This window comes from Alligator mississippiensis, chromosome 4, assembly GCF_030867095.1.
Source record: "Alligator mississippiensis isolate rAllMis1 chromosome 4, rAllMis1, whole genome shotgun sequence".
Lineage (NCBI taxonomy): Eukaryota > Metazoa > Chordata > Crocodylia > Alligatoridae > Alligator > Alligator mississippiensis.
This window is the reverse complement of record NC_081827.1, coordinates 103,124,317-103,151,282: the sequence shown is the minus strand read 5'-3', so window position 1 is coordinate 103,151,282 and position 26,966 is coordinate 103,124,317. Positions and strand designations below refer to the sequence as shown.

The following is a 26,966-nucleotide window of genomic DNA, read 5'->3' as shown; positions in this document are numbered from 1 at the left end:
CACCCCTGCACATGCTGGGAAGCTATTCCAGAGCCTCACTGCTATAACGGTTAGAAGCCTTCTTCTAATTTAGGAACCTAGGCTGCAAGGGGCCCCTGACCACCGAGTCCAGTCCTCACTGTTTATAGACAACCATTTCTCCAAAGACTCCTTAAAATCATCATCTCCAGCCCTTCATACATGATAGTCACAACAGAATTTATGTAAGCAAAACCAACCACGCCCTGTAATGTGCCACAGGTAAAAATCAGGGGAGGCAAGGGCATCAACTGGGCCTTGCCACTGAAATGGCAGAGAAGCTATTACATTAATATTATTCAGATGGGTTAGGGACAGAAATTACACATAAACAGGTATAAGTGATTAAAACCAGTCCAAGTTTGTAATGCAACAGAACTTCAGTGCACACAAAATGGCTAAAACTGGTTTAAGATAAACCTGGATGGATATAGAATCAGATTTAACTGATTTATTCTGATTTATACAACAGATCTACAAATATCTTAACTTTTTTGTACAGAAATATGGGGTTGATTTATACAATGTTGACCTACACACTATAAAATACAGTATTGATAAGACAGACAACTAATCCTCCCTGAAGCATCAGTTCTTGCAACACAGCTACTATCTGGGTAAACATTAGAGCTGTGTGAAGCAGCTTTGGTCCCTGATTCAATTTGGCAGAGATTTGGCTTGATTCGGTAGCCAAATCTCTGAATCTGAAGTGAATCAGAGGACCCTTTAATCTCTCTGAATTGAATTGGAACCCTCTGAATCAATTTGAAGAGATTCGAAAAGATTCAGAGATTCGGTCATAGACAAAACTTAAAATGTTTTTTCCACATACTTCCGAAGCACTTCCCGTTCACTTCCGAGTTCGCCGCCGAGCATATGGAGGGCCGCCTTGCACTCCTGTGGGATGCTCCACGTGCCTCAGCATCGCAGAGATCACAAGCTGCGCCTGCTACCTCAAGGTATGTAGAAAAAACGTTTCAAGCTGCATCTGTGTCCAAATTGCTGATTCTCCGAATCAGCATTGAATCTTCAAATTTGGATGAATTGAATCAGGGACAGTGATCTGAATCAACAAATCAAATCACTGTCCCCGATTCTGGCCAAATCCAAATACAATAGGGCCCACTTTGCACACCCTTAGTAAACATCCATCTTCACAGGATCTCGCCCATCTAATCAAGAGGAGGATCCCCTCTTGAGCAAAAGGCAGAGATGCATATAGAAAGGACTGCCAAGATGGGTCTAGCATGAATAGAATTACTTTGATTCTGACCAGATCTGGTTTCCCTATACTTCTTGTTCAATAACCAACGAGGGAGGGACAGAATGCAATTAAGAAAGGTGTATTACAGTGCTGCCAATTCTCTCAGGATTTACATTATTCTTAAAGCCCCAGATCCTTTTATTAAGTGAGGAATTTCAGCCTTCATTGTTTAAAAAAAATAAAAGGACTTTTCTAGCTCTTGCATTTACAGAGAAAACTTGAAGCGCACCCTGAAATATCAAGAACAGAAAAGAAAGTAAACAAAAAGATCCCAACATGTATTACCTCATTATTTTTAAACTAAACTTTGGAGTTTGGAGCCAGATTCATTATTTTTGCATGTTTGGGATTGGCAACAACTGAGTATGAGGTCTTGGTTTTTTTTTGAAAGATAAATCATCAGGGATTAGATGGTTTAGGTCTAGGACACTGGGAATAGGATTAACAGGCTTTTACCTGCAAGTGTGAGTTGAATCAACTGTGACTGAATGCCATTATTACAGAAAGACTCTTAGCGGAAAAATGTATACATAACTAAATACAATCACAATGGCCTCCCCTGTTGCAGAAAGGCAAAAGATTAAGGCCCTGACCTAGGAAAGCACTTAAGCATGAGCTATATTTGAAGCATATGCTTAAGTTTCACTGAAGCCAAGTTAAGTGCTTTGCTGAACAGAGATGGGATGACTCAAGTGCTTTCAGATATGCATATGCTTAAATACTTTGCTGAATGGAAGCCTAGTGACCATGGATACTGAATTACCCATTTTAAGAGAAGACTTTTAGGACCTGACTAGTACACTGATGGAGTAAGATAGGGTAGCTTGCATAATTGTTGCCTGTGTTTTGCCTTGTGTCAAGAAAGAACTAGTTAGCATCTGATGCCAGGACTAGATTCACTTAAAAACACTAAAATAAAGTATTAAATGTCTCACTGGATGAAAGATGCTCTAGAGATCCAAAGGCAGAGATAAAGCCAGTGACTTCCAATGTATTGGCTGAAGTCCCTCACCAATTGCTCTGCCATCCAAGATGATGAGAGAGAAAGAAGTCCTTGGAAGCAGATGTTGCACTGGAAAAGCCCAAATCCATAAATATTACTAATATTAAAAGGAAGAAGGATATTACAGAAGTGGAACAGCTCATATGATGAGAAGTTTCTGGCATTGCTGAAGTTCTCCAGATGTATTTGGGATATAAATGCCCCCAGCTACCAAGCCATAAAAGTGATTTTGTATCACCACCCAAGTGGGGCCCAAGGCTGGAGCTCTCACTGTCACCTGTGCCCACTGGTTTTGGATCTTTTAAGCATTCTCAATCACCACTTTCCCCCCTCTTTTCTACTTCCAAGACGTTATTTACTTCTATCATACCTCTCTTTCTCCTCTCAGTTTCCAGGATCTTGGCTTTGCACTTACTCAGTCTCCAAAAGAAATTAAGAAGAAAATTATTTCCTGGGAGGGCAATAAATAAAGGGTGTGCCCAGAGATGTATAATTTTAGACATCCTAGTAAAGTATTCAGTAAATCATTTTAGGGCATTACACTGAGGAGCATAAGAGAAGAAAACAAAAGAAGAAATCTGTGTGTTTATATCACTCCATGATTTGAAAGGCTGGAGGCCATGGGACAGGACTGGAGAGTACCCACCAACTCAGTACCCTTCACCATCCTTCTGCTTGTATTCATCAGAACTGGGCAGTGAATGGAACATCTGTTTTCTCCATGCCAGTGGGAATAAAATTAGCCAACAGAGAAGGGCCTGGGGGAAGGGAAGACAGAAGTATTGGGGGCTGCAGAGGTCATGTAGTTCATTTCCACAATAAACAATCTGAGAATGTGATCTATTTTCAAAAAAGCATACACTCAAAAAAACCTACAGCCTCCCAGAAGGAGACTCAGCTCCGAACGCTGATAGGGGTGTTTGAGCAGACTAGATTGCTCACATTCAGCTGTTGAGAGTGTGCGACTGTTCTGTTTTCAACACTCTGACCCCAATATAAATAAATGATGCAATGACTTAACATAAAAATCAGTTTGTACTTTCTCTTTTCCCAGAAAGCCGCCAATGGGGCTTGTTAACAAAGAAGAAAGATCTAACAGAAATGGAGATGAAAGAGAAAGAGCAGTGAGCAAGGCACACTCTTCCTTAGATTCAAGCCCATTTCTCAACATCCCAGAAGAATGGCTGTAACTACATTATATACTACAGAAATAAGCACTTCCAGCAAAACCGAGGACGTATCTCGTTTCTGATACTATTTTACAAATGTGCTAAACATTTCTATGTTACACATCAACACTTTCCACTGTTAGAAAAAAAATAAAGATTTAACTGATACAGGTAAATTCTGGTTTTGTAATTAAAAAAAAAAACACATTACTCCTAAGAACAGCTACGTTTTTGCCCAGCAAAATGCTATGTGGAAATTTGTAGTGTGATCCAATGGTGAGCTGGAAAAAATGTTCTGGCCAATAACACGTGAACAAATACACTAAACGGTCCAAATGACTTCAGAAGAGCCACAACACTCAATATTTGATCTTGTGATCTTTACTCAGATCAGCCAGTTAGGGATCATTACAGCATGCCTGGAATACCTGATGTGCCATTTCATTACCAGACTTCTTTTCCCATTTTGTAACAGTACTGGTGTCAGAGATCTAGTTTCAAAGGGAAGGTTTGGGGTCTTACTTGTATACATATCAGTCCTGTGGGCTTTCTAGGCTGCACTACAAAAAAGTGTTCTCTTTTACCATCCAGATCTTTCACGTGTTTAGTATCAGAAAAGCTCCCAAGAAGTGTCCCACCATACTTTAGGTTGAAAGGTCATAAATAAAGAATAGAGAGGAGGGGGGAAAGGAATAGATGATTATAGGAGGGAGTAAAGAATTAAAAAAAAAAAAAAAGAAAAAAAAAATCAGCAGCAGTGAGAAGCGCTGGATTTCCAGAAAGGGATGAATAAATACAAAAGTACACAGAGTATAGAGTCTGAATGGATAAGTGCCCCTCTCTTGGCCTTACTGATATGCAAAATGGCCTGAGGTCACATTCAAGGACTGCCTAAAAACAATGCCACTTCTATAGCTCCCTCACTAGACAACAATCTAACTAGGGAAACTGGTGATAGCTTCTGAGTTCAAGGACTAATGAAGCAGGGAATAGCTTACAGTCTTTTATACTAGGACTCAATTTCCAGATACGGAAGAAAAAGCAGCTTGTTCTCTGTTCTGGGACTTTCCTCTTGACCAGAAAAATTTATTTCTGAGTAATGCTGCTGCTGTTACGTTTGTTATTTGAAAGGGGTTACAGTGAGGTAATCTGCAGGGAAAGCAATGCTAGCTTGCTGTGGTGCTCATAGTGAGAGCCCCACACTATTTCTTGGTATCTGTGGTTCTTGCACCAAAACTTGAACATACAGCCCAAATAAGGATTTTCAAGAGATGAAGTCAAAGAGACTCAGGGTGGTTCCTGGAAATGGCAACAAGTCCCCAGATGTAGTTACTGCTCCCAATCTGTTCATGTGGGAAATATGGAAGTCATGGGACTCCATTTCTGCATGTGGACTGTCCACTGCCAATGGAGCCAACTTGCCTTTTAGGAGATTATATAAAATATTTGTGTAGGAGAAGGAACGGGAAAGGAGGAGTGGAGGATGCAGAAACTGAGAGGCAAGATGGGTTAATGTGGGAAAATAAAGGGAATTATTAGGGGGTAGGAGAATGACACGGTCTCACACACAAAGATGGTTTCTCATGTGCAACCACATAAAAATCTGTGAGCCCAGTGTGCCCATGGGAGAGGTTTCAGATACAAGTTTAAAACTTCTGCATTTAAAAATAATCCTAAACTTTGGAAACCCTGGAAATCAGCCTAGTTACTTAAATTATATTAATTGGCTTTATCAACTCATTTAGATAGTTTTACGGCCCTTATTTCTGCAGGACTGAAGCCCTTTTGCATTGTTTACCTCTCAACTTCTCCGTTTTGCTCCATTTGTCACTGTTTGGAAAAAAAATATTCCTTCTATTTATTATTTTTACTAGGGTAGCACTGAGCTTGCTACCACAGATGGGACTGGGGCACTCAACCAAGATTGGGACTTGGAACAAGTTGTGCTTTTTTACTCACAGGGGTGTGGGAGCAGCAGAGCAGCCTACAGGTAGCTGCACTTCCAATCAGGCACAACCGCCTGATTGGGAGCAGGGCCCAGCTGCTGGTGATAAAAGCAGGCAATGAGCTATGGAGTCAGAAGTTTGCTGCAGGCAGGCAGAGAGGGAACATCACCTGGCTACAGCTGCTGCTCAGAACATCTTGGAGGTACAGGGCAAGAACTATGGGGATGGCTGGAGGTTCCTGGTTCTGGGGCATGACCTAAAACTATACCCTGCTGGGGCTGGATAGTGTGGTGGGACTGCTGGTGGCAGGGCAGTCCTCAGGAAATGTCACACTTGTGCCTCTCCAGTGAAAGGCATGTATGGGGCACCACAAACCCTCAGCCTCCGCTGCCTTGTGGGTTACCCGGTGTAGGGGAAAGTCTAGGTGAGCGCACCCTAAGAACAAAGCAAGGGCCCAGGCTCACAGTGAGGCTTGAGGCAGGGCTCAGGCTCACAGCAAGTCCTGAGGTGTGTAAAGGAGCCAGGTGTGAGGCTCCACAGGGGGTGGGGTCCTGAGCCCATGAAGGAGCTGGGTGTAAAGCTCCTGGGGCAAGGGCATGAGGGGACCAAGAAGTTCCCAAGCTGAGCAGGGAGCCTGAAGATAGGGAGGGGATGGGACCCCAGTGTGAGGGCACAAGGATTGTGAACCCAGTGTGAGAGCACAGGAGCGTGGGTCCTAGAGTGAGGGCAGTGAATTATAGGCTGGGTGTTAGGCCAAACAAGCTTAGACTGGGTGTTAGGCCATGGATGCCATCTATGAGGCATGGGACATGGTATAAGGGAAGGTTCGGAGCCATGTATAGGCCCTTGGCATCAGGGCAAGTAAATTGGGCAGCCTCCCGCCTGCGTAATAACTTCCAATTAGTCAAAGGCATGGCAGGAAAGGTCTCAGGGCTAACCACCCACCTACAAGTATATGGGCCAGTGATCAGACCAGCCCCAGGACGGCAACTTGTTAAAGGGCTCCATTTCAAGACTCCCTGGCAGGTGCGTATTAGACCACAGGGAATCCTTAGTAGGGAAGTAGAGAAATTCTTGCCACTGGAAATCTTTAAAACTTAACTCAAAAGTAGAAGAAGAGAGCAGGACAGGAAGAAAGACTGGGTGTCTCAATAGGCTATTTTCATCTTTGGCTTCTATAAATTCTGAGAAACGGACAGGGTTTGAAATTCTTCCTCCTTTCCTCTCATCCTGTTTGATGCCCAGAGACATTTGCATGTACAGAGTGTCAACCACATATCAGCCCTTTCTACAGAGGACATCAAGGACCACTGACCTGTTCCACTCGGATCTCAAAATCTCCATTCACCTTCTTCCCCTGGAAATACTTGGCCCTGCAGAGGAAGGGAGAGAGGTGGACATAGTTAAAGAAACTTTGGATTTATTTTCTGTTTGTTCTTGTTGCTTTTTTTGGGTTGGGGGGGGGAGGGGGAAGAATGTCAACTCATCAAATATTGTTTTACTGCTTTGTTTCCCTTTGTGTTAAAGGATTTCCAGCCAATTTACAACATGTGTTCGTAATTCCCATTTCCCCTCGACTTTCTCTTCTCCAAGAGAAACCTGCCAGACCAAATGAAAAACATATCAGAAGTTTCCTTTAAGGCTTGTAGCTTTTTTTTTTTTTCTCCCCAGAGTTAAAAAACATAATATTTCAGCACCTTACACTGCAACAGTTTTGACCACTGGTGAAGCCTTCATCGAGTACAATTATGGACTCTCTATCCTGAGTAGAAAGTTGCAAGAGAGAAGGCAGCAAAGCTGCCACAAAACAAAGAATCAGTTTTCTTCCAACACTGAACAAGGAACCTTATTATCTAAATGAAAACAGCAAGTAAGCCTTCTTTCCTCTCTTCCTCTGCTTCTCTTTACAGTTTATCTGAGAAAATTTTCCAAAGTCATCTTGCTTGGCTTTCTGCTATTAATTTAACAGCAGTACACATATGCTCACTATGTCAGTTAAGAATGGCTTTCTTCTTCAACATTGGTAAACTACATTTGCATCAGAAAGTCATCTTATCTCTGCTGTTAGCCACCAGAATTTCAGTGTACCATGGTGGGAAGTGGAAGGATGCTACTGCTCATAAAATGGAAGGACTGATAATGCTGCTAGACCAAGTACAGGACAGGCACATGCTGCATAAGCCCTTCTATTCGGGGTTTGGTTTTTCAGGGGGTTGTTTTTATGCTCTGGTTAAAACAGACTGGGTAATTTCCAACCAAACATTTTTTTTCCCCCTATGAGGAAATAGGTTTTATCAGAATATTTTTTTCCCCATGGAAAAATACTGATTTTAAATTATTCTTAAGATTGTTCTCAAAATCATCTAAATAGAAAACCATTCCCATGTTGTAGCTTGGCATCTCAAGAGAGATGGTTCTCCCCACTACTGGCAGTTTGAAACCACACTCTAATTCACAGAGAGACAGTAACCCTTTCAGCACTTTCTTTTCCAACTGGTAAAACTTAAGATAGAAAGAGAAGGTGGAGGAAAAGCAGTTCCTCCCCAACCACCACCTTTGTTAACAAAGCTTGCCCACCCATTTTACTCTGCCCCTTTACTGTTTTATTACAGTAGTCCCCAACCTTTCAGCCCCATGGGCCAGATGAGTAGGCCAGGATCAGTCCATGGGTCAGATCTGATCTGTAGGCCCAGTCCAGTGCTTGAGGGCCCTGTCCCATGTACAAGGCCATGTAATTTGGCTCAAAGGGATTGGAAATTTGACAGTCGGGGAGTGGTGGTACTTACAACTGCCACCACTCCCCAACTATCACGTTTTCAGACCCATTGGGAGCCCTGTGAGCCAGATGATATGGCTTTGTGGGTTGGATCTGGCTTATAGATTGGAGGTTGAACACCATTGTCCTAGTGGAAAAAAGGCAGAGGGCAGAAAGTAAGAACAACTGCCTGCCCTTGTCCTGCCCCTCCCTCAAAAGGCACTCCCCAAACAATAACTGGGGTTGTAAAAGCTTTCATTTTGTTTAAAAAAATACCCTTAAAATGTGAAAAGTTTTCTGACCAGCTCTGAATTGAGTATCCAAGGATGATATCAGGCCCCCTTCCTCAGCCAACCTAGCAATCTGCATTCCGTTTATCATAACTATGAACAGAAGTTCATGTGGCATAAGTTAGCCAAGTGGGACCAACCTAGCAGACTTTTACAATTCCAACCCAGAGCAAAATACAGGGTTTTAGCTATCTGTGAACCATTTTGGGCTAATGACAATTGAATTTGGGGGGGGGGGGGGAAATCAGACGAAACGGATTCAAACCCCTTTCATAATGGGTACAGTAAGCATACTTAATTAGTTTGCTCTGCTCCTGTACCTAGCAATAGTCCTTATTTTTCAGTAAAGTGAATATTGCTGGAACTAGCAATTTTTCAGAAACCAACATCCATGTCAGATGAAGCCACAGGAAATAGCATGAAGTTTGAGGTATAGTAAGCAATTGTACAACTTTACAATTTTATTCCTAGCAGGATCACAATGCATACTCCTTATCCAACATTTTACCAAATATACTTCCTCCCTCCTCTGACCTCTCCACTGCCATGCCCAGCTGACTGTTAACTCCTTGGCAATGCTTTGTTTCAACTGGCAATGAAGTGTGATCAACCACAAATCTTCTACCCAGTACAGTGATGAAGCTTAGTCCAGGAAATTAGTTTCCATACAGTGAAAACTTCTCCCTGGTTGGAACAATATTACTTTGTTTTCAGATAATAATGTAGGAGGCACCTCCATCTTGAGGATTCATAGCATAGGATAAAGGCATCTTAATCAAGATACAGTGAGACCTTTGTTTCTAGACACTATTTCCATATGGCCTGGCATATTCCAATGTCTAGGTCATGTTTTTTAACAAGACAATATATCATTTTCTTTCAAAGGCAGACACAGGAGAACTACCCTGTTTCTAAAGGTCTCTGAAGACTACAGGTGTTAAATAATTCAGAACCAAATATTTTGTTCAGCCCATCATTTTGACATTGCAAAAGGTAAGAATGAAACACCTCTTGCCGAATTATCTCAGAAATATATTGAATGGCGTTTTAAATTTACAGCTGGTGTTTTCTGGGCCCTTGTATAATAGACGCTATCATACTAAAGTGAGACTGACGTGTCTTACCCTTGAGCCTCTGAAATCTCAACCAAGTGGGAATTAATAATTGTTATACTACAATAGTGCCTTGAGGGCACATTTACAATCACAGCCTCCTTTTTCTAGATATTACACATATTATGGAATGGCCTGTTCCCAAAGACCTAAGACAAAGGGTTGGGGAGAAAGGATGGTAGCCCTTATTTGACAGAGATTAAAAGCCAGATCTTAACAACACATGATCATTATCCATGTTCCACTGAGAACAACAGGAGCTACTAAATACTGAGCTCTTTTGAAATCTGGTCGTAAGTGTGACAGGCTGAGGGTTATCCAGCCACACAGGCAGTCTGTGACACAGCCAGGGACTGAACCCATAAGACCAATCACTGAGCTAGCTTAAGCAAAGCCATGTCTTGACTATCCAATGAAGCCACTTTAAAAAAAAAAATGCAAAGACTCTTCCATTGCCCCAGACTGTGAAGGCTACTTCCACTACATTGTCTGGAGAGGTCAAGCTGGAACTATCCAAGCCAACTCCTCCTTACTCCACAGCAGTGCACAGCAATGACCACCAGTTTCTGGCTTGCTTCTCATCTTGAAACATGCAAAATTCAACTAGCAACACTGCTGCATTCTGTTTGGCTGCGTAGGGTTTAGGTTGGGTGATGCTATTTCTGTGATCTCAGAAAATTAGTATGTAAACAGATAGTTTGGATAGAAAGAACTGTAGATCCAAGCTAGCAAAACAAACCCTCGGGTGCTAAGAAATACTGAAATGCAGCAGTGCTAGCAGGTGAAAAGGAAGCGCTGTAACAAATACTGCAGTGCATGCCCTCTGCTTTGAAAAGAAATCCCCTTATTGCATCATTTTTTGTGATTAGCAAGCTGCAATGTTGTGGAAAGCAATGCATTGTCTGGGTAGGAGGTCACTGAAAATACATAAATGCTCATTCCTTCTTCAGCCCTTGTGTGATTAAAGAGCCAAAGATGAGATTTTCATGTTAAAAACCTCAAACACCTCCCCTTAGGAAGTTGCTTAAAAGCTAATTTTTCAGAGCTGCTGGGAAAAGTTGAAGCATCCCCCAGTGACTGTGCCTGGAGGAAGCAGGTGCTTTTTCCCCAGTCAGATACACAGCACGTCCTTCATGCGGACAGGAACGAAAGGCCCAAGACATCTGAGCAGCTCTGTGATTTCAGTACAGTACATGTAGAGCGCATTTCACTAGAAGCTGCTGTATAGTACTCGTGTCTCTATGTTCTTGTGAGGATTTTATCTGAGTAAATCTACGAAAGCAATCTCCAAGGAACCTGCTCACACAGGACTGTCAACACAGCTCTCAGCTACCTGAACAGTCAGAGCTAAATTTGTCCCTGTGCTGGCACAGGTCCTCAACAGAGGCAGTTTACTACCAGATTCAGGGCTTGCAGAAAGTCAGATGACTCTCAATGCCAGCTTAGAACAGAGTTCTGGGCTGCCTAAGACTAAGTCATGCCCCTGCTGCATTGTGGCAAGGATTCAGAATTGCCAGGGCAACCATGGAGAGCCTCCCTTTGCCAAGGAGAGGTGGCCTAGAGGAGTTTCCCAGGGGCTAGAAGTTATTTGTCCTGTGACACCTTTGTGCTAGCCTCTCTGAATCTGAAGCAGAGTATGATCATGGTCAGTGTTCCCTCTAAGCTGCGCGGCGTGCATGGCTGCACAGGTGTGCCTGGCAGCGCAACATGAACGTGCCTGCATGGCCACACATGCCACGCAGCTTAGAGGGAACGCTGATCATGGTGCAAGAATGGGACCAACTCTCCAGTGTACGCAGGCATAAAGTTTTTTCCTAAGCAATGTGGCAGCCTGGATCAGCCATTGAAAATGACCAATTGCTGATTTCCTTGTGGTCATGAATGTCCAATACACATTTAAAGTTGGCTGGTTACTTTGGGGTTTATATGAAAATAAAACTAAAAGGTACATTAAGCATTCATCTCCTCAGCCAGTCAATATGTTTCAAAAGGAATCCAGGAAAGGGCTTCCCCTCCCCCTCTACAGCTTGTAGTCTCACTCTTAAGGTCTGTCTTCTCTCTTTATGCTGCTTTTTATGGTGGAGAGAAGCGGCTGCTAAGAATTGCAGTATCAACCACAGGAATCAAGTGCTCCAGAGATGCCAAGGCACTCGATAGGTGCAAACAGAAGTGCAGCTCCCCGTTTGGAACTCATGACACTTCTCAGGAAGCATCATGAGTTACAATAATCCTGCCACCTGAACAGAAGTTTGCTGTTGGGGGTGGAGGGGGTGAAAAATCCAGCTGCTGGCTGCCAGCATGCAGCTGGTTTCCCTGAGCAATGCCCTTCCTCCCTCCTATGCCCAGCACTGTTTTCAGAATGGGCACGGGGAAAAGGAGCAGAGGGAACTCCCTCTGGGGGTTCTCCAGCTAATGCTGAAGGGTGGGGGGGGTGGATTGGAGGGGGGGCTCCCTCCACCTACCCCACCCTCCAGCGCTGACCGAAAAAAGCCCCAGACCAAAATTCCTTCCACTCCCTTTCCCCCCTCCTGTTCTGAAAACAGTGCTGGGACTGAGGAGGTGGTGCAGACAGAAGTTACTAAAGCCACTCTGCTTTGGAGCACCTTCATCTGAACCCTTGTGCAATGAGGGTTCAATTTTTCACAGGATCAGGCCCTTTTGAAGAGCTCTGCAGCCATGCACTTCTGTTTGGTCACAGCTGTAGAGCATTTTCAGGGGCCAGATTGGGCAAAAATTGCCACTTCTGTCTGTGCCTGATATGTCTAGCTGCAAAACTTCACCTAAAGAGGACCCTAGAGAGACTTTTGCTCAAGTGAAATGTTAGACAGGTGAAATGTCAGACATTTGGCAATGTGGATTCCTTAATACAATCTACATTGCCAAATGCCAGGTTTATCACCTGCCCTGAAATCTTCCTGAGCCATAGGTGGCAACGTCCAGATGCCTGCTCACGAGAGAGAAGACAGCAAGAAGAAAAGTGTTACAGGGGGAGGAGGAAACAGCGATTCTAAACTTTAAATCTGTTTCCATGAGCTTGCTAGCTGACTTGAAAGGGTATGCCCCATTTTGTATAGGACAGGATGTTGTAGTTTATGGGGCTTCTTCAGGGTATCTCGTAAAATGTCTGTTCTATTAAATATTTTCCAAGGACAGATTACAGAAACGTAAGCCGCCTTCAGGTACAAGAGGTATCAATGGGACTACTATATGAAATGACATTGAGATCTCTTGCAGTGTGCCTGGAAATGAGTGCATCTGGGGGTTAACCACACTTCAATGGCAGCCCAAAGTCAGTAGAATCAGTGCTGTATTATTGGCTGCATTTCACGTTGGAGGCTCAAAGGTTTGAGGCAAAAAGACAACAGCCCATGTGGATTCATTACCAAAGTAGGAATGGCTCTGAAAAACAGACTTTACTGGCATTGTCCTTTCATTCCAAAATCATTATTTCTTACCTAAAAATGTAAAGAATATCCCAAACTATTGTATTTATTTTGCTTTCTTGACCATGACATTAAGTCTGTGCTGGGTACACTTTCTAATAAGCTCCTGAATGAATTAGTGGTGCAGATCCTTCAGATGACCAGATTAAAGGCTGGTGAGGCAGAAGAGAAGTATTACCCAGAGTCTCAATCCCATGGCTGTCTGAATGAATACAGGCATATACAAGACCATTGTACTAGATGAATGCTGTGACCTACGAGGAATCTTTGAAGAGCAGTCTGGATATTTGCTCCCTAGACATGTATCCAGTCAAAATGGGGGAGGGGTGGGGTTCCAAGCCTCATAAAATGGAAATCATGTGGCACATAGGCATGGACATCACCATGTTATATCAGCAAATTCCTGGGAGTCTTTCCATTAATATCAGTAGGCTTTGGATCAGGAATCTAACATCATCCTAGCCAACAAACTAGTTTTATTAGATTTCCATTTCTTATTACAAGAGCTTCAGGGCTTCACTCTTCACCCCACATTTCTAAGCTGCAATGGAGGCCTGAACAAATAACTAAAGACAATGTAAGACAAGATATCCCTATGGGAAGGAAGGAGAAGAATGGAAGGAAAAAGGAATGGACGAGAGGAGAAAAGAAGTAAGTGAATAAAACAAAAGACCAAAGGATTAATTATGGAATCACCCAATTTCTCTCTTTTACATCTAAATAATTTTTATTTTTTTTTTAAATCTCCCTCAAGTCTTTTGGGAAGAAAAAGCATGTAATTTTCCTCCAAAATCAACCTAGAAAATGCCAGGCTGCATCTCTCTTGATTGGAGGATGGTGGACCTCACGGAACAAGGTTAGCCACTCAAAGAATTCCCTGTGTCAAAGGGCCCGGGGGCCCGGGTGATGCACAAGGCACTCACTGTATGTCCGTATTGTCTCCTTCATAAAAGGGGTTGAGACTGGAAAAAAAGAGACAGTTTCCAGGATACTAGCAAGTAGGCTACGGAATGCCCAGACACCCCTCTAGCTCCCATTATTATATAAAGGGAGCAAGGGTGTGTGTAGAGAGGATACATTTTTTTTGGTTTGCTTTTTTAATGGATGAAAATGAGTGAGGCTTCCCTGGACCACCTTCTCCCCACACCTCACTTTTTTCCATGTTTACAAATTCCCCACTACAGCAAGTAAGGATTCCCAAGTTGGGCAAATATTGATCACAAAGAGTCATCAGGGAGAAAGTACAAACAGCTACTCCATGAGTAAGTGCCCTGAGATCTATTTTATAGATATGGTGCAGTCTAGAAATGGTTGCATACCTTTGAGGCACTGGATGCATCCATTAATAATGCAGTAGACCCTAGGGCAGCAGTTCCCAATCTTGGGGTCGCAACCCCACTTGGAGTTGCAATGATAAAAAATGACGCTGCGCATTCCTGAGGAAGGAGACCTGGGCGGCTCATGTGCCCCCTAGACTTGCGAATGGGGTGGGGTTGGGTGTGGGCTGCTTGTTGCAGGCTCAGGGCTCCCCACCCTACTCCCCCGCCTACCATGGGCCACCACAGCAGAGCAGGGCAGGCAGATTCAGTGCCTCTGCTGGGAGCTCCATGTCAGCTGCACCACCAAAGCAAGGTGCCCTCTGCCCACCTGGAAGCAATGGGGGACACAACTCTGTACCACCACCACTGCTGCGTAGGTAGGGACACCTTACAATGGAAGTGTGGCTGGCATGGGGCTCCCAGCAGTGGCACCGAGCTTCCCCACCCTCCCACACTGGGGTTTCATCTGCTGGGCCATGGAGGCCCCAGAGGGAAGGCAGTAAGGTGAGGAGCCCAGTGCCCACAGCGGGCAGACCACATCCTCCCCCCCAAGTTCTGCTCTGGCCATGCTGCCCACAGGCGGAGGGGAACGGTGTGGGGAGCTGGGCTCAGCGCTCCACTCCAGCTGCAGCAGGGGCTGCCTCCTGTGGGCTGCAGCTGGGGTTTGGGCACTGCTGGGGAGGGGCAAGGAGGCTGTGGGCCCTGGCCCTTGTCCCATAGTCCTGGCAGCTGGGGGCCCCCTCCAGCAAGGCTGGGGGGTGGGGGCAGGAGGCTGCAGGTTGTGAGTGAGGGTCACCAGCAGGGCTAGGAGCTATGGGTAGGGAGTGAAGGGCACTGGCAGAGCCAGGGGGCTATGGGTGGGGAGGAAGGAGTATCTGGTGGATGTGGGGGTCTGTGGTTTGGGAGGGAGGGGCCATGCTGAGGAAATGGGATCATAAATGAGGTCATGCTAAGGAAAAGTTTGGGAAGCACTGCCCTAGGGGCCCTAACCAAAATCACCAATCAAAAGCAAATCACCACAGTGAAAAAAAAAAAATCCCTCATCTTTTATTTGCATAAAAGGAAACCTCATTAAATATACTGCTGATCATTAAACTGGTGCCAAAAGCAGCATGTGCTCAATAATGAAGTTGATTAAAAGCAGCCAACACTGGGCATGACTATATAACACATGGCCCATATTGGGCAAACATACTGATGAGAAGCTACCCCTTTTTTTTTTTTTTTTTAATAATATATTTCACGTTCTAGGTTCAATTAGCCAAATCAATTCCAAATCATACTGATTGAGCAGGGGAGGCCAGCAAGAGGTATCTGGGGTCACCATGGCTTGCAATACTGTTGACTCCGCTTAGACCCAGCCCAATGAACTATATGGTAAATCATGAGCCTTTTGGCTTTGCATTAATATTTTGCATAGTTTTTACTATATATTTAGGTATAAGTGCGCTTCTTAAAAACTGTGTTTATGGAGTACCTATGCTAAAACTTGCAGCAGTTTAGAAAAGACCAGGGTCTGACAGTAATGAGGAAAAAAGCTGTGGGGGCAGGGGGGCAGAAGGCAAGGGGCCTTTCTGATACCAAATTTATTTTCTCTGCTGTATTCAAGACAAACCTCCAATAATTAGATTCTATACCTGAAAAAAAAAAATTTCTACATTTTCCATATATAGGATTTAATTATTGGGGGTAATCTTATATTCATGTAAATATGGTATGTTACGAACTGCACAAATACATAGTAAGAAATTACTTCAGTCTCAAAAAGCTGACAGTTTGAACCAACGAGGCAGAGTAGGAATTATCCCATTTTACAGATGAGGAATAGAGGAATTGTGGCATTTATACACACAGCTTTTTGTCCCACAATGCATCAGAGATCTGCCACTTTGGAGGAGACTTGATTAATTGAGCCTGCTTCACACATGAGCTGATGCGATCTTCACTGCACTGCATGAAGTCGTATAAGCAGCAAAATGCGCATTAGTGTGCAGAATATGGCGACAGTGCACTTTTGAACTAAAACATCTATGCGTTTTAGTTCAAAAGCGCGCCACCACCATGTTCTCAGTGCTGACATGCATTTTGCTGCTTATAAAACTGCAAGCAATGCAGTGCCAGGTTCTTTTCAAAGCACCCGGAGCTGCAGCACTTGCACGTGTAAAAATGCCCAAAGTGTTTAACTGACTTGTACAAAAGGAATCAGTGGGAATAGACTTTTCATGTCCCAGTTTGATAGGTTGCCCACAAGATCATCCCTCCTTGTATAATGGAATATAACACCATTGGTATTTTTGTCTTTTGGGAGCATAGGGCACCTATACATGTGATGGACTTCTGCTCTGGCGCATGCTAATTAGCACACATCAGAGCAGATTTGATTAATCTAGTCTGCTGCAAGTCTGCTGGAGCGTGCTAATTAGCATACTCCAGCAGCCTTCATGTCACGTGTATCCAGCATCCCTGCGTTTCAAAGTGACAGGGGCACTTAAAGCTCATTGAATGCTGAATACATGTGATGCTGCAGGCAGTTTAATTAAGAGCGACTTCAGAGTTTTAATTAAAGTGCCCCCCACCAATCCCAGAAGATATGTATAGACACCCATATTGATCAAAGGAAATGAACTTAGCAGCTATCCCTGAAGAGCAGGATGGTCCTCTCTCAAAGGGTCTTGTCTTATGTATTCACTATAGAATGTAAGTGCACCCCAAATAAACTAAGTTTGATGTTCCCTAATGGCCTTCATGCAGCCTTTTTCTCTTCTTCCCCTCATGGGTTAGAAGGCTTTCTTTAGGTAGAATACATACTTGATGTGGGACTTTGAGGAGGGATGGGGTGAGGGGTGAATTTTTTTTTTTTTTTTTTGTGATTAGCTTTTCATTTACTTTGGGAATGCAGGATGATGAAAAACTGAAAGAAAGGCCTTTTATTCAAGAGAGACCTACTTGGGTGAGGCACCAACAGTTCCACAATGTAGGATGGGAGAAGGTCACTCCTAAACAAAAAACACTTTCCAGCATGTCAAATGATGCTCTGCTTCATGCAGCACTTATTGCTAATGAAATAAGTCTAACTTAAGACTTTCTTCAACAGAAGTCATGACAAGAATTAAATTCACACTTTTGTTTTGCTCTTTATATATTTTCAGAGGTTATGCAGACACTGAAGGGGTCTCACAGTTGGTTTGATTCTGCTCAGCCTACTCTTCCTGCCCCAAGAGCCTGCATCATACCTACATGCCTTCTAGCCACGGAAAACTGGATGGGTCTCCTTCCTAGCTACTCTTTAAGTCAGCTTAAAAGCAGCTGTATAATAGAAGGCAGAAATTTTATATTGCATGCACTGTTTAAAACAGTATGTTGCTGGACTATTTCCATCTTATGTTACCTATTTGGCATGACTTGGAGCCATTTGGAAGGGGTATAATTTTCCAACACTTTAATCTGGCTATTTGACTGAAAATCTACCTCCAGCCCCTCTGTATTTTAGCATAGAGTTTCTCAGCCTGTGGGCTGAGACCCAGAAGTCAGATGCAAGAATATGAGAAAGGGTCACAAAAAACCCTATTAAAATGGATCATATTTTGTACACTTTTTAAAAAAAAAATACGTGCTTCACTGTATGTTTATACAGTGCATACTAATAAACAGGGGTCTTGGTTTTCTGTTTGCTGCAGAAAAAATGTGAAAAAAATGTGGATTTTCTTCTTTAAAGAAGAAAAATGTGGGAAACCATGGGTTTCCCCTTGCAGGCTGGCAGAGTTCTAGCCTGCAAGGGGCTGCTTGGGGCTGGGGGGAGCAGAAGGAGAGTGATCAGGCAGGGGGTACCATGTGAATGCGCACACATGCATGTCACAGCCAGGCACCATGGAGAGCAGCTCCCCACAAGTAAGTCTAGGGGGGGCATAGATGACGTGTTGAGGCATGGGGGTCACCTCCCCTCCCTGATTTGTGCACTTACAGCAGGTATGGGGCTGTAGCCTGGCTGGATTGGCACAGACAGGAGCCACCTCTGTGGCCCAGCAAGCAGGACCTGGAGCAGGAGGGTGGAGCAGGTAGGCAAGACTCGTTGCTGCTGCTGCTAGTACCCCTGTGCTAGCCACACTGCTAGCAGCACAAGGAGTAGTGGATGGGGTGGGGCGGGGGGCTGCTGCCCTCACCTCCTCCTGCTGCCAGCCACTTGCACGCTGGGCCATGGCTCTCCCCCACTGCCATAGTCCAGCTGCCACCACTCCCCTCAGGCTGTGACTCTACCCTGGAGGGGAGGGGGGTGGCAGCTGGGTCATGTTGGATGGGTGCAGCCACAGCCTGGCATGCAAGTGGCTGGCAGAGGGAGGAGGGGAGGGCAGCGTGCCCACCCTCCCTCAACCCCCATCTGTTGCTCCTCATGCTGCTGGCAGTGTGGCTGGTGTGGCCCTGGCAGCAGTAACAACTCTCATTGTCCTGCTCCACCCTTCTGCGCCAGGTCCTGCCTGCTGGGCCACAAAAGTGACTCCTGCCTATGCCAGTCTGGTCAGGCTTCAGCCCCATGCCCAATGTGGGTGCACAAATCTGGGGGAGCATGTTCCCCACCATACCCCACACACCCACCCCACCTGCCTCACATAGTGTGGGGCTGGGGCCTGGGGCATCAGGTAAGTAGTGAGGGGTACCAGCAGGGCCAGGGGGCTGTTTTCCACTTAAGCTAGTATTTACTGGGTTGGGAATGGCCATTGATGTTTACAAAATGGTTCCTGAAAGAAGAAAAAGGTTGCGAACCACTGCTTTAGGAAGAAGGAAACCAATGTAACTAAAGAACAACACCGAGTCAAGGACTACAGAGTTCTAAGCATAAATAAAACAAGAGTTTGGATTCATTAGAAGGTCACTGAAAGTCTCACAAACCTTGAGAAGTATGGTCGAGTTGCACAGGTCAGTGGAGATATAAGAATGATATTCTGGCCGTGTCCCCACATGAAGGCATGTGTAGTTTGTGGCACCACAAACTGCATGTATTGTATGTTAAAACACGCCCTGCACTGCATATTTGCAGCATGGGGGCAAAATTTGCTCCCAGGATTTCCTGGTAGCAAAAAAAAAAAAAATCCCAGAAAAAAGGTGGTACGGTACACACTACAATAGTGTGCATCAGAACAAACAGAGGCTTGGTCCTCTAGGTCCTGCCAGCCAGAGCATCTCCACTCCTCCATTTGTGCCCCAACTGCTCCAGCACTCTGAGAGCTAGGAGGAGCTGGGCAAGGGGAATTTGCCCAAAGCGCAACAAAGGGCACATGCAGGGGCATGTGCTGCAGCACAAAGAAGCAGCACAAAGTTGTGCTGCAACTATTTGTGCTGCTGCAGGTGAATGCCCCTGCACGTCTGGACACAGCCTCTGCAGTTAAGTGCCATGCATTTAAATTGACTCTGGTAAAGTAATTAAAGAACAAAATTTGACCTGCTTTAGTATATTTACCATCTGGTGGGGACTGTTCTCCATATTTCTACTGTTCATTTTTGTAGGATTACATATTTTCTTTATGAAAATATAAAGAATCTATAAAGTATATAGATTCTTCATATTTTCATCTTTCACTCATGAGCAGTAGATCCTAAGTTGCTTTATATGCACAATAAGCAAATACTGACAGATATGGTGATATGCATAATATCAGAAGTGTCAAACTAATCTGACCCCGCAGACTGGAGGAGGGATGTTGGATCGGTCTGCAGGCTGAACTGGACCAACTCCTTGTTCTGCACTTGTAGCACTGGGCCCAGCCTGTGCATAGCATGCAGGTTGGACCTGATGCTACAGGCAGCACAGGGGATTGTTCCAGGGCACTGCATGTAGCCTGTGCCCCCTGTGCCAGCCCCGGGGTTTGGTATGTGCACAGCAAGCCCCAGGGCTGGCACGTACTACATGTAGCACATGGAGCTGGACCCAGAGCTGCATGTGGCACAGGGGTCCCAGGGCACAGGCTGAATGCAGTGCCCTGGACCTATCCCGTGCTGCCTGCAGTGCCAGCTTCATCCCGGGCACCGCAGGCTATGCATGCCCTGTGCCACCCCCCTGTGCTATATGCAGCATTTGAGACCAGTTCAGGCCCATGTGTTGCACACAGAATACACCAGCCACAGGGCTTGCTTTGCATGAGTCACAAGGTTAGCATAGGGTGTGTGCTCCCCATGGTGCATGGGCTGGATCCAGTGCTGCACACAGCACATGGGGTCCAGCATATGGGCTCCATGTGGCACCCTGTGCCAGACCCTGTGCTGCGTGGAGTGTGCAGGGTGCATGGCATCATGTTTGCCTACATACCACAAAGGGCATGGGGCAGGGACCAGTGCTCCAAGTTGGTCTAGCAACCTGTGGCCCAGATCATGAAACTCCATGGGCTGGATCTGGCTTGGGAGGTCATATGTTTGACACCCCTACGTGAGATTAATTGCAGAATAATGTGGTATGTGCAATTTGCTAGCTCCCTTTAACAGTATTACCTATTATTTTAGCCACTATCCCAGCACTTTTGGGACTACTGCTAATGTTCAAAATGTCCATGCTTTTCTCAAACAGCTACTGTACTTTTTTTGCTTATTTAGTTCATACATATATAGCTACACAGCATATATAGCTATACAGGCACATCCTGTTTATTAAACATGTATCCTCTTCCCTCAAAACTGGAATTTTGTCCCCAGGTTACATTTTGAAATAGTCAGTGCTGGTTGAAGCTGGTTGAATATTTGTTTTCTGTAAGTATTCAAATATGACTGCAAAATCATGAACCATTTGCAGAATCTGAAAAAAGTGTCACCAATTTGTACTAACAATCCTTCAGTCACTATTCATAATTTTTCGTATTTTCCTGCTAGAAAATTCCAATCATCCAGCCAGGAAGTACAAACAAAGCCTTGGAATTTAAGCAACTAATTTCTAAGGGTCAAGTTCCAAATATCAACGTTGGACATGCAGCAAAAGCCTACATATTGCTTGCTTATGATAAACACAGAATATTCTTAAGTAACAACTATTTGTAAATTCTGAGAATTCACCCAACTCAACAGGATATTAGTAGCATTTGACCAACTGTAGTCCTGAACCAGCAACACATTTACAGTTCAAATATCTCATGGACTGTCAGAGCTAGAAATGGGTTTTTATCTTAATAAACCTAATAAATCCTCTTTTCCAGCAGAATACAGCACCTGGCTTCTAGCCACAACAGATCATGCTACAAAGAACCTCCATTTTCAACAACTTATAAAAGGATTCTGTTATGTATTAATCATGTTCTCTTTTGTTCTCCAGTGCCAGGAGAGTTGGAGATTTTGTGCAAAGGCAGCCTGGCTTTACAGATGGAGGCAAATGGAAAACAACAATAGTAACCTTCTAAAACAATCCTTAGTAGCGTTTTTCTTGTGAAACGTGGCTCAAATTCATGTTGGTGCGTAAGAATTTTAAGCAAGACAAAGTGTAGCTCTGATAGCATTGAAAGAGCTGGAAATTTGGACAAAACATGCCTATTGTTCTGACAAAGGGCATAGGATATTTAGCAAATGCAATCGAGCGGGGACATTGTTTCTACATCTGGTCCAAAAAGCAATGTTTTCAACACACATTTTTAATGGGACCATTAGCTATGCATGTGCATTTCCAAAATAAGCTATTTAAGCGGAGCAGTAGGATGGGAAGCTGAGCACTTTCACGGATGGTGGAATTAACAATTCACAGTTCTAAATCTCATTTGATCTCTTCAGAAATCCACTCCAGCAAGAGTGAGATTTTACTTAACAGTGCTGTGGGCAAGGAAGTTGCCAGAGGTGGGACGTTTTCCTCCTGGATGAGGTCATCATCCTGGATTTGGCTGATTTGTAGTAACATGGAGTTCTGCCACTCCATTTCCTCATGTTCTCTATGCGCATGCATGTGTGTTTGTGTCTGAACTCCCATTTTCTGGCAGCCACTATAGGTGTGTTGTGGAGGTTGCTGGGTCTCTAAAAATGCATTGGTCCCAGGGCAGCAAATTCTTCCAAAGTAGCTGCTTTCTTAAGAGAGGCTGCTTAGTTCTAAAGCTGTGGGATGCATGGCTCAGTTATGCACGGTCAGTGGGAAAATAGGAACAGGATTCTCTGGCCTGGATGAAGATTCACTTACTCATTTTTGTGAGTGTCAATGAGAGGTAGTTTGTCAAAACGCTAAGGATAAGGAGCAACACAGGTAGTTTTCCCTTCCACGCATCCCACTCTGAGCTGATTAAAGATGCACTTCTTTGAGTTGTGTTAGAATGAGGTTTTGGGGGAAGAAGGGAAGCACTTGTCAAACAAGGTGCCCTGCAACTAATACAATTCACTTTTCTTGTATCACTGCTAATCTGAGTTGTTAGTTAAATGCTGGAGACTCACAAAAATGTTTTAAAGCATCCTACCTTTGAAACAAACCAGAGTAGACCACAGGACCACATGGTGGAAGTTACAAGACTTTTGAAGATGAAGATGACCATTCATTCCTGTTACGGGCCCTCACATCCCCATACCATTGTTGTGATACAAGTTAAATGCTGTGCTACAATACCAATAAGCCTGGTAGATTTTTAAGGAACAAAATGGCAACCAGCAGCATAAGTAGGGATGGGGAAGTGGGGTAACAGCCCAGGATGCCATTTTGGAGGGGATGCAAAGGCAGCAGATATCAGGAAGCCCATACGATGACAACTGCAGTCAGTGGGTGGGGATCCCACCTGACAGCTGAAGCCTGGCACACCACCTCCCCCAGTCTCCTGTCCAGGGTGTTGAACATACTAGTTATGCCTTTGACAATAACCCTTCCCATTTAAGTGCCTTTAACATACTTTGATAGTAAGCTCTTTGAGCCAAGGACCATCTTTTTGTTTTGTTTGGGTACAGGAGTCAACAAAAGGAGTCCTCACCCAAGACCGGGGCACCTAGCTTCTGCCACAACAAAAGGTACACACAACCTTTACATTTAGATCAGTCTAGCAAGGGTTAGGGTCAATCTAAATGTCCATCCGTGCAGGCACTCAGAGAAGTTAAATCAGGTAAAAAATGATGGGCCTGATCTAACTTAGTTCACCTGAGTAGGTGTACTCACTTACATTGAGAGTGGGTTAACCCAGTCTAGGAAGGGGTTAACTAGATCTCTCAAAAGCCTGCACATTTATAGCATAGCTGTAGGGTGGGGGAAGCCCAGCAGTTCACCCTAACCCTGGGGCCATGCTAATCCCCCCCCCGACCTTGACTGGGGTATATTTTTAGCCCTCTGACACCCGCTGCCAAGGTTAGGGACAGACATTACATGTAAACCAATTTAAATGATTAGAAACTGGTTTAATCCTGTAACAGAACAGACGTTCAATAAACCGCACATAAACCGGTTTCAGCCATTTTCAAACTGGTTTGAGATAAACCTGGTTGAATCTAGTATCAGATTTAACTGATTTGGGTCAAACCAGTTTATGTACTGTCTGTCCCAGACCCAATAGGGCAACACCCTCCCCTCCCCTCCCCCCCAACCTGTGAGCATCCCTCCCCACCATGCACCGAGTTACTCCGGTTTCCCTACCCAGCTCTCAGAAGTGGTGAACGCATGTACACATTGTTCCTGGGAGCTGCAGACTGCTGCACATGCCAGCTCCCAGTCCAGGTATAGGCAACTTAAAATAAGCCACTACACCTAGACCAGGTGCAGTGAACATTTGTTCATGAGCAAAGGAATAATAAGTTTCTCATATGTATTGCCACTTATGAGAAAGTGTCTCTATTTTAAAAGAGAAATCAAATAGCAGATTCTCCAGTCTCTCATCCTTCCTGTCAGAACAAATGAGTCCTTGTTGCATGGGTTTTGTAACTAGTTATAGGAGAAAACTGTGTGAAAGCTCCCCTGTTGAAATATTGCCAGCTCTTTGTTGGTTATTACTCATATCTAAAGACCATTTTCTACTCCAGCAAATTCTTTCCAAAGGAGAAGGAGAGGCTCATTATTCAATAAAATAAAACAATGCCAAATAAAAGCAAGTACTTGTGGCAGGTGAAGGGAAGTTGAAAAATGTTTTCAACTTGATGCATCTTCCAAAAGTGAAATTAAGAAAACATAGGTAACGGGAGGAGATTGTTGACACCAAAGATTCTGGGACTTATCCCATGTGTGAGGCAACAAGAGGGGACAGCCAGAATCCTCCAATGGTTATTGTTCCTAGCCAAGCTGCCTCAAGACAAACATTACCCCCTGAGAGCTCAGGATTGCATACAGATTGATGCTAACAAGAACTGTGTTACTCAGAAATAACACTTGAGTAGCAGAGATCAGTCTGGACTGGTAACAATATTCTTTTTCACTGGTTTTGTCATGAGGCCAAACTCTATTCCCCATACACCAGCACAGGCCAGAAACTCAGATTACCAACTCAGAGGTCCCAGCAGGCTTGTTCTGTGGTTACTACTTTGCATAAAAGCCTTTTCTATCATGCCTCCCCTACTGTTGTTGTTACTTATGCTAGCCAGATTAGTTAAAAAAAGCAGACATACCTACCTATGCTGTAATCGCACTTTCATTTACAGCAAGGACATACCTACAGGGTGAAACTGAGCTTGTCAAAGCAACAACAGCTGAAAGTATGATGATAAAGATTTTGGTTTGAGTGCGTATTCTAAACCATGACAAGCACCACAAGGTAGTCCATATCCTTTCCTTTCCTCTTCTTGCCAATACTTTAAACCAGGGTGCTCAATCTTCCAGCCCCATTGGTCAGATGAGTGGCACAGGGCCAGTTCATGGGCCAGATCCCATCCATCTCTGGCTGCAGTGACCCCCAGTCCACAGTGGAGCCAACATGAGGGATCGAGCATGCAAGACCACCTTATCTACCCAGCAGGGCTCCCCACAGGTTGAGAAATTTGGCAGCAGGGGAATGGCATTTAATGCTGCCACCACTCCCTCTTTGCCAAATTTCCAGACTCCTGGGGAGTCCTGCTGGCTGGATGACAGGTCTGCAGGCCAGTTGGGCCTGTGGGTTGGAGATTGAGCACAAAAAAATAAATAAAATAAAATAAAATATCAATCTGTCCATCTATCTCTGGGCCTCTGGATCCAATGGTTTAGTCTTTGACTACAATATACAGACTAACAAGTGACAACAGATGCTAAATTCCAGATACTAGTATTATGTACTAGATGCATTTCTATTTCCAATAGAGGCATGCTGTGATGAGTGACTGCCACCTGGCAGCATCTCCCTGTAACTGCAAAAGAGCTCAGCAGAAGCCATGGACAGCTAGAAAACTTTTGAGACTTGAATAATACCATCAGGCACACTCAGGTAACAAATGTATCAGAAAACAGTTAAACCAGTAAAAGGCAATGACATCACCTGTCAAAGCCAAGTGGACCTGGGTGGCGGAAACCCCCCCCAAAAAACAAAAAAACTGCCTTCTTCTGGAAATAGCAGCAAGATATCCCTGCCCTTGCTAAACTGACACAAATGCTTGATGTAATTGCCAGAGACTACTTTCCCAGCATGTCAAAATGTTATTTTTCATGCAGAAAAATTCCACTCATTTCAAGCTGGATGAAGAAGCCTGGCTCCATTGCTGCAGATCCACCTAAATGTAAAATGCAAAGCAATGCTCTGCTGGACAAAGGAGGAACACCTTTGGGTTACAAAAGTACCATCTTAAGGCAGGCACAAACATGCTGTTTGGGAGGGCTCTCCAGTGCACTACCAGGAAATGAATGGCACTGGGTCAGGTCCACTGCTGAACTGTGCCTTGGGCTGAAACGACTGCTGCCACTGGCCCTGCCACAGCTGTCCCATACTCCATGCTAGATCTGGTCCATGAGGAGCACTGCAGTCCAGATCTGGCTCAAGGCAATGGGACAACTCTAACATACTCATCTTAGGGTAGATCTTAAGCTTAGGGAAATGAGGTAGTGAGGACTCCCCGATGGGTGATGCTGGTACTGTGCTCCAAGAACACACCAGATTGATAGCTTACGGTGCCCCAGGGGGGTCCCTCACTGCCTTGTTTCTGAGGTTGATGTGAATGGAAGAGAAGCAAGTTGGGTGAAGCTATTTCCTCAGTGGTGGGATTGAGAACATCACCATCACAGTATAGATATACCTTTCATCTCCTTATTCTTCATTGTTTCCATCCATATAATGGGAATGATGGTCCTTCTCTATCGCAGAAGGCCGTCATGATATTATCTCTTACACACACACACACACACACACACACACACACACACACACACAAAAGATGATGAGGCAATCAAGAATTGACCATAGAAGTGCTTAAATTGCTAAAGTTGTAGAAAATACAGTCAGAAAGCGGATCCTGGGCAGAAACTGAAGAAAATCAGCACCTAAACAAAATATCCAGACTCCTAGTCACTAGACAAAGTTTTTCCTCTGCTCTTAAAGATCGCACATGTGGGCAAAGAAGGGGAAATCTCGCTCAAAAGGAGATTTACATTTCAAATATAAAGCACCACGTATTTTATGATTGGAAGAAAGGGAATTGTGAATGTCATAATAATTTAATCACTTCTGGTCAAAAGATAAGTTAGAGCTAACGTGTATTTTGACATCACTGTAAGGAAACAACAACTTTTGTAATCGTTACCCATGGATCAAAAGTAACGTCTGATGTAT

At 44.3% G+C, this 26,966-nt stretch overlaps 1 protein-coding gene across 2 annotated transcripts in view; it reads right to left on the bottom strand.

Moving 5' to 3' along the window:
- The window catches only part of SYN3 (synapsin III), a 377,511-nt gene that overhangs the window by 244,027 nt on the left and 106,518 nt on the right, over positions 1-26,966 (bottom strand). For both annotated transcript variants that reach the window (XM_059726429.1, XM_019489296.2), the window contains exon 3: positions 6,716-6,773. In XM_059726429.1, coding sequence (XP_059582412.1) covers positions 6,716-6,773 — 58 coding nt within the window. The remainder of the gene's footprint in view (positions 1-6,715; positions 6,774-26,966) is intronic.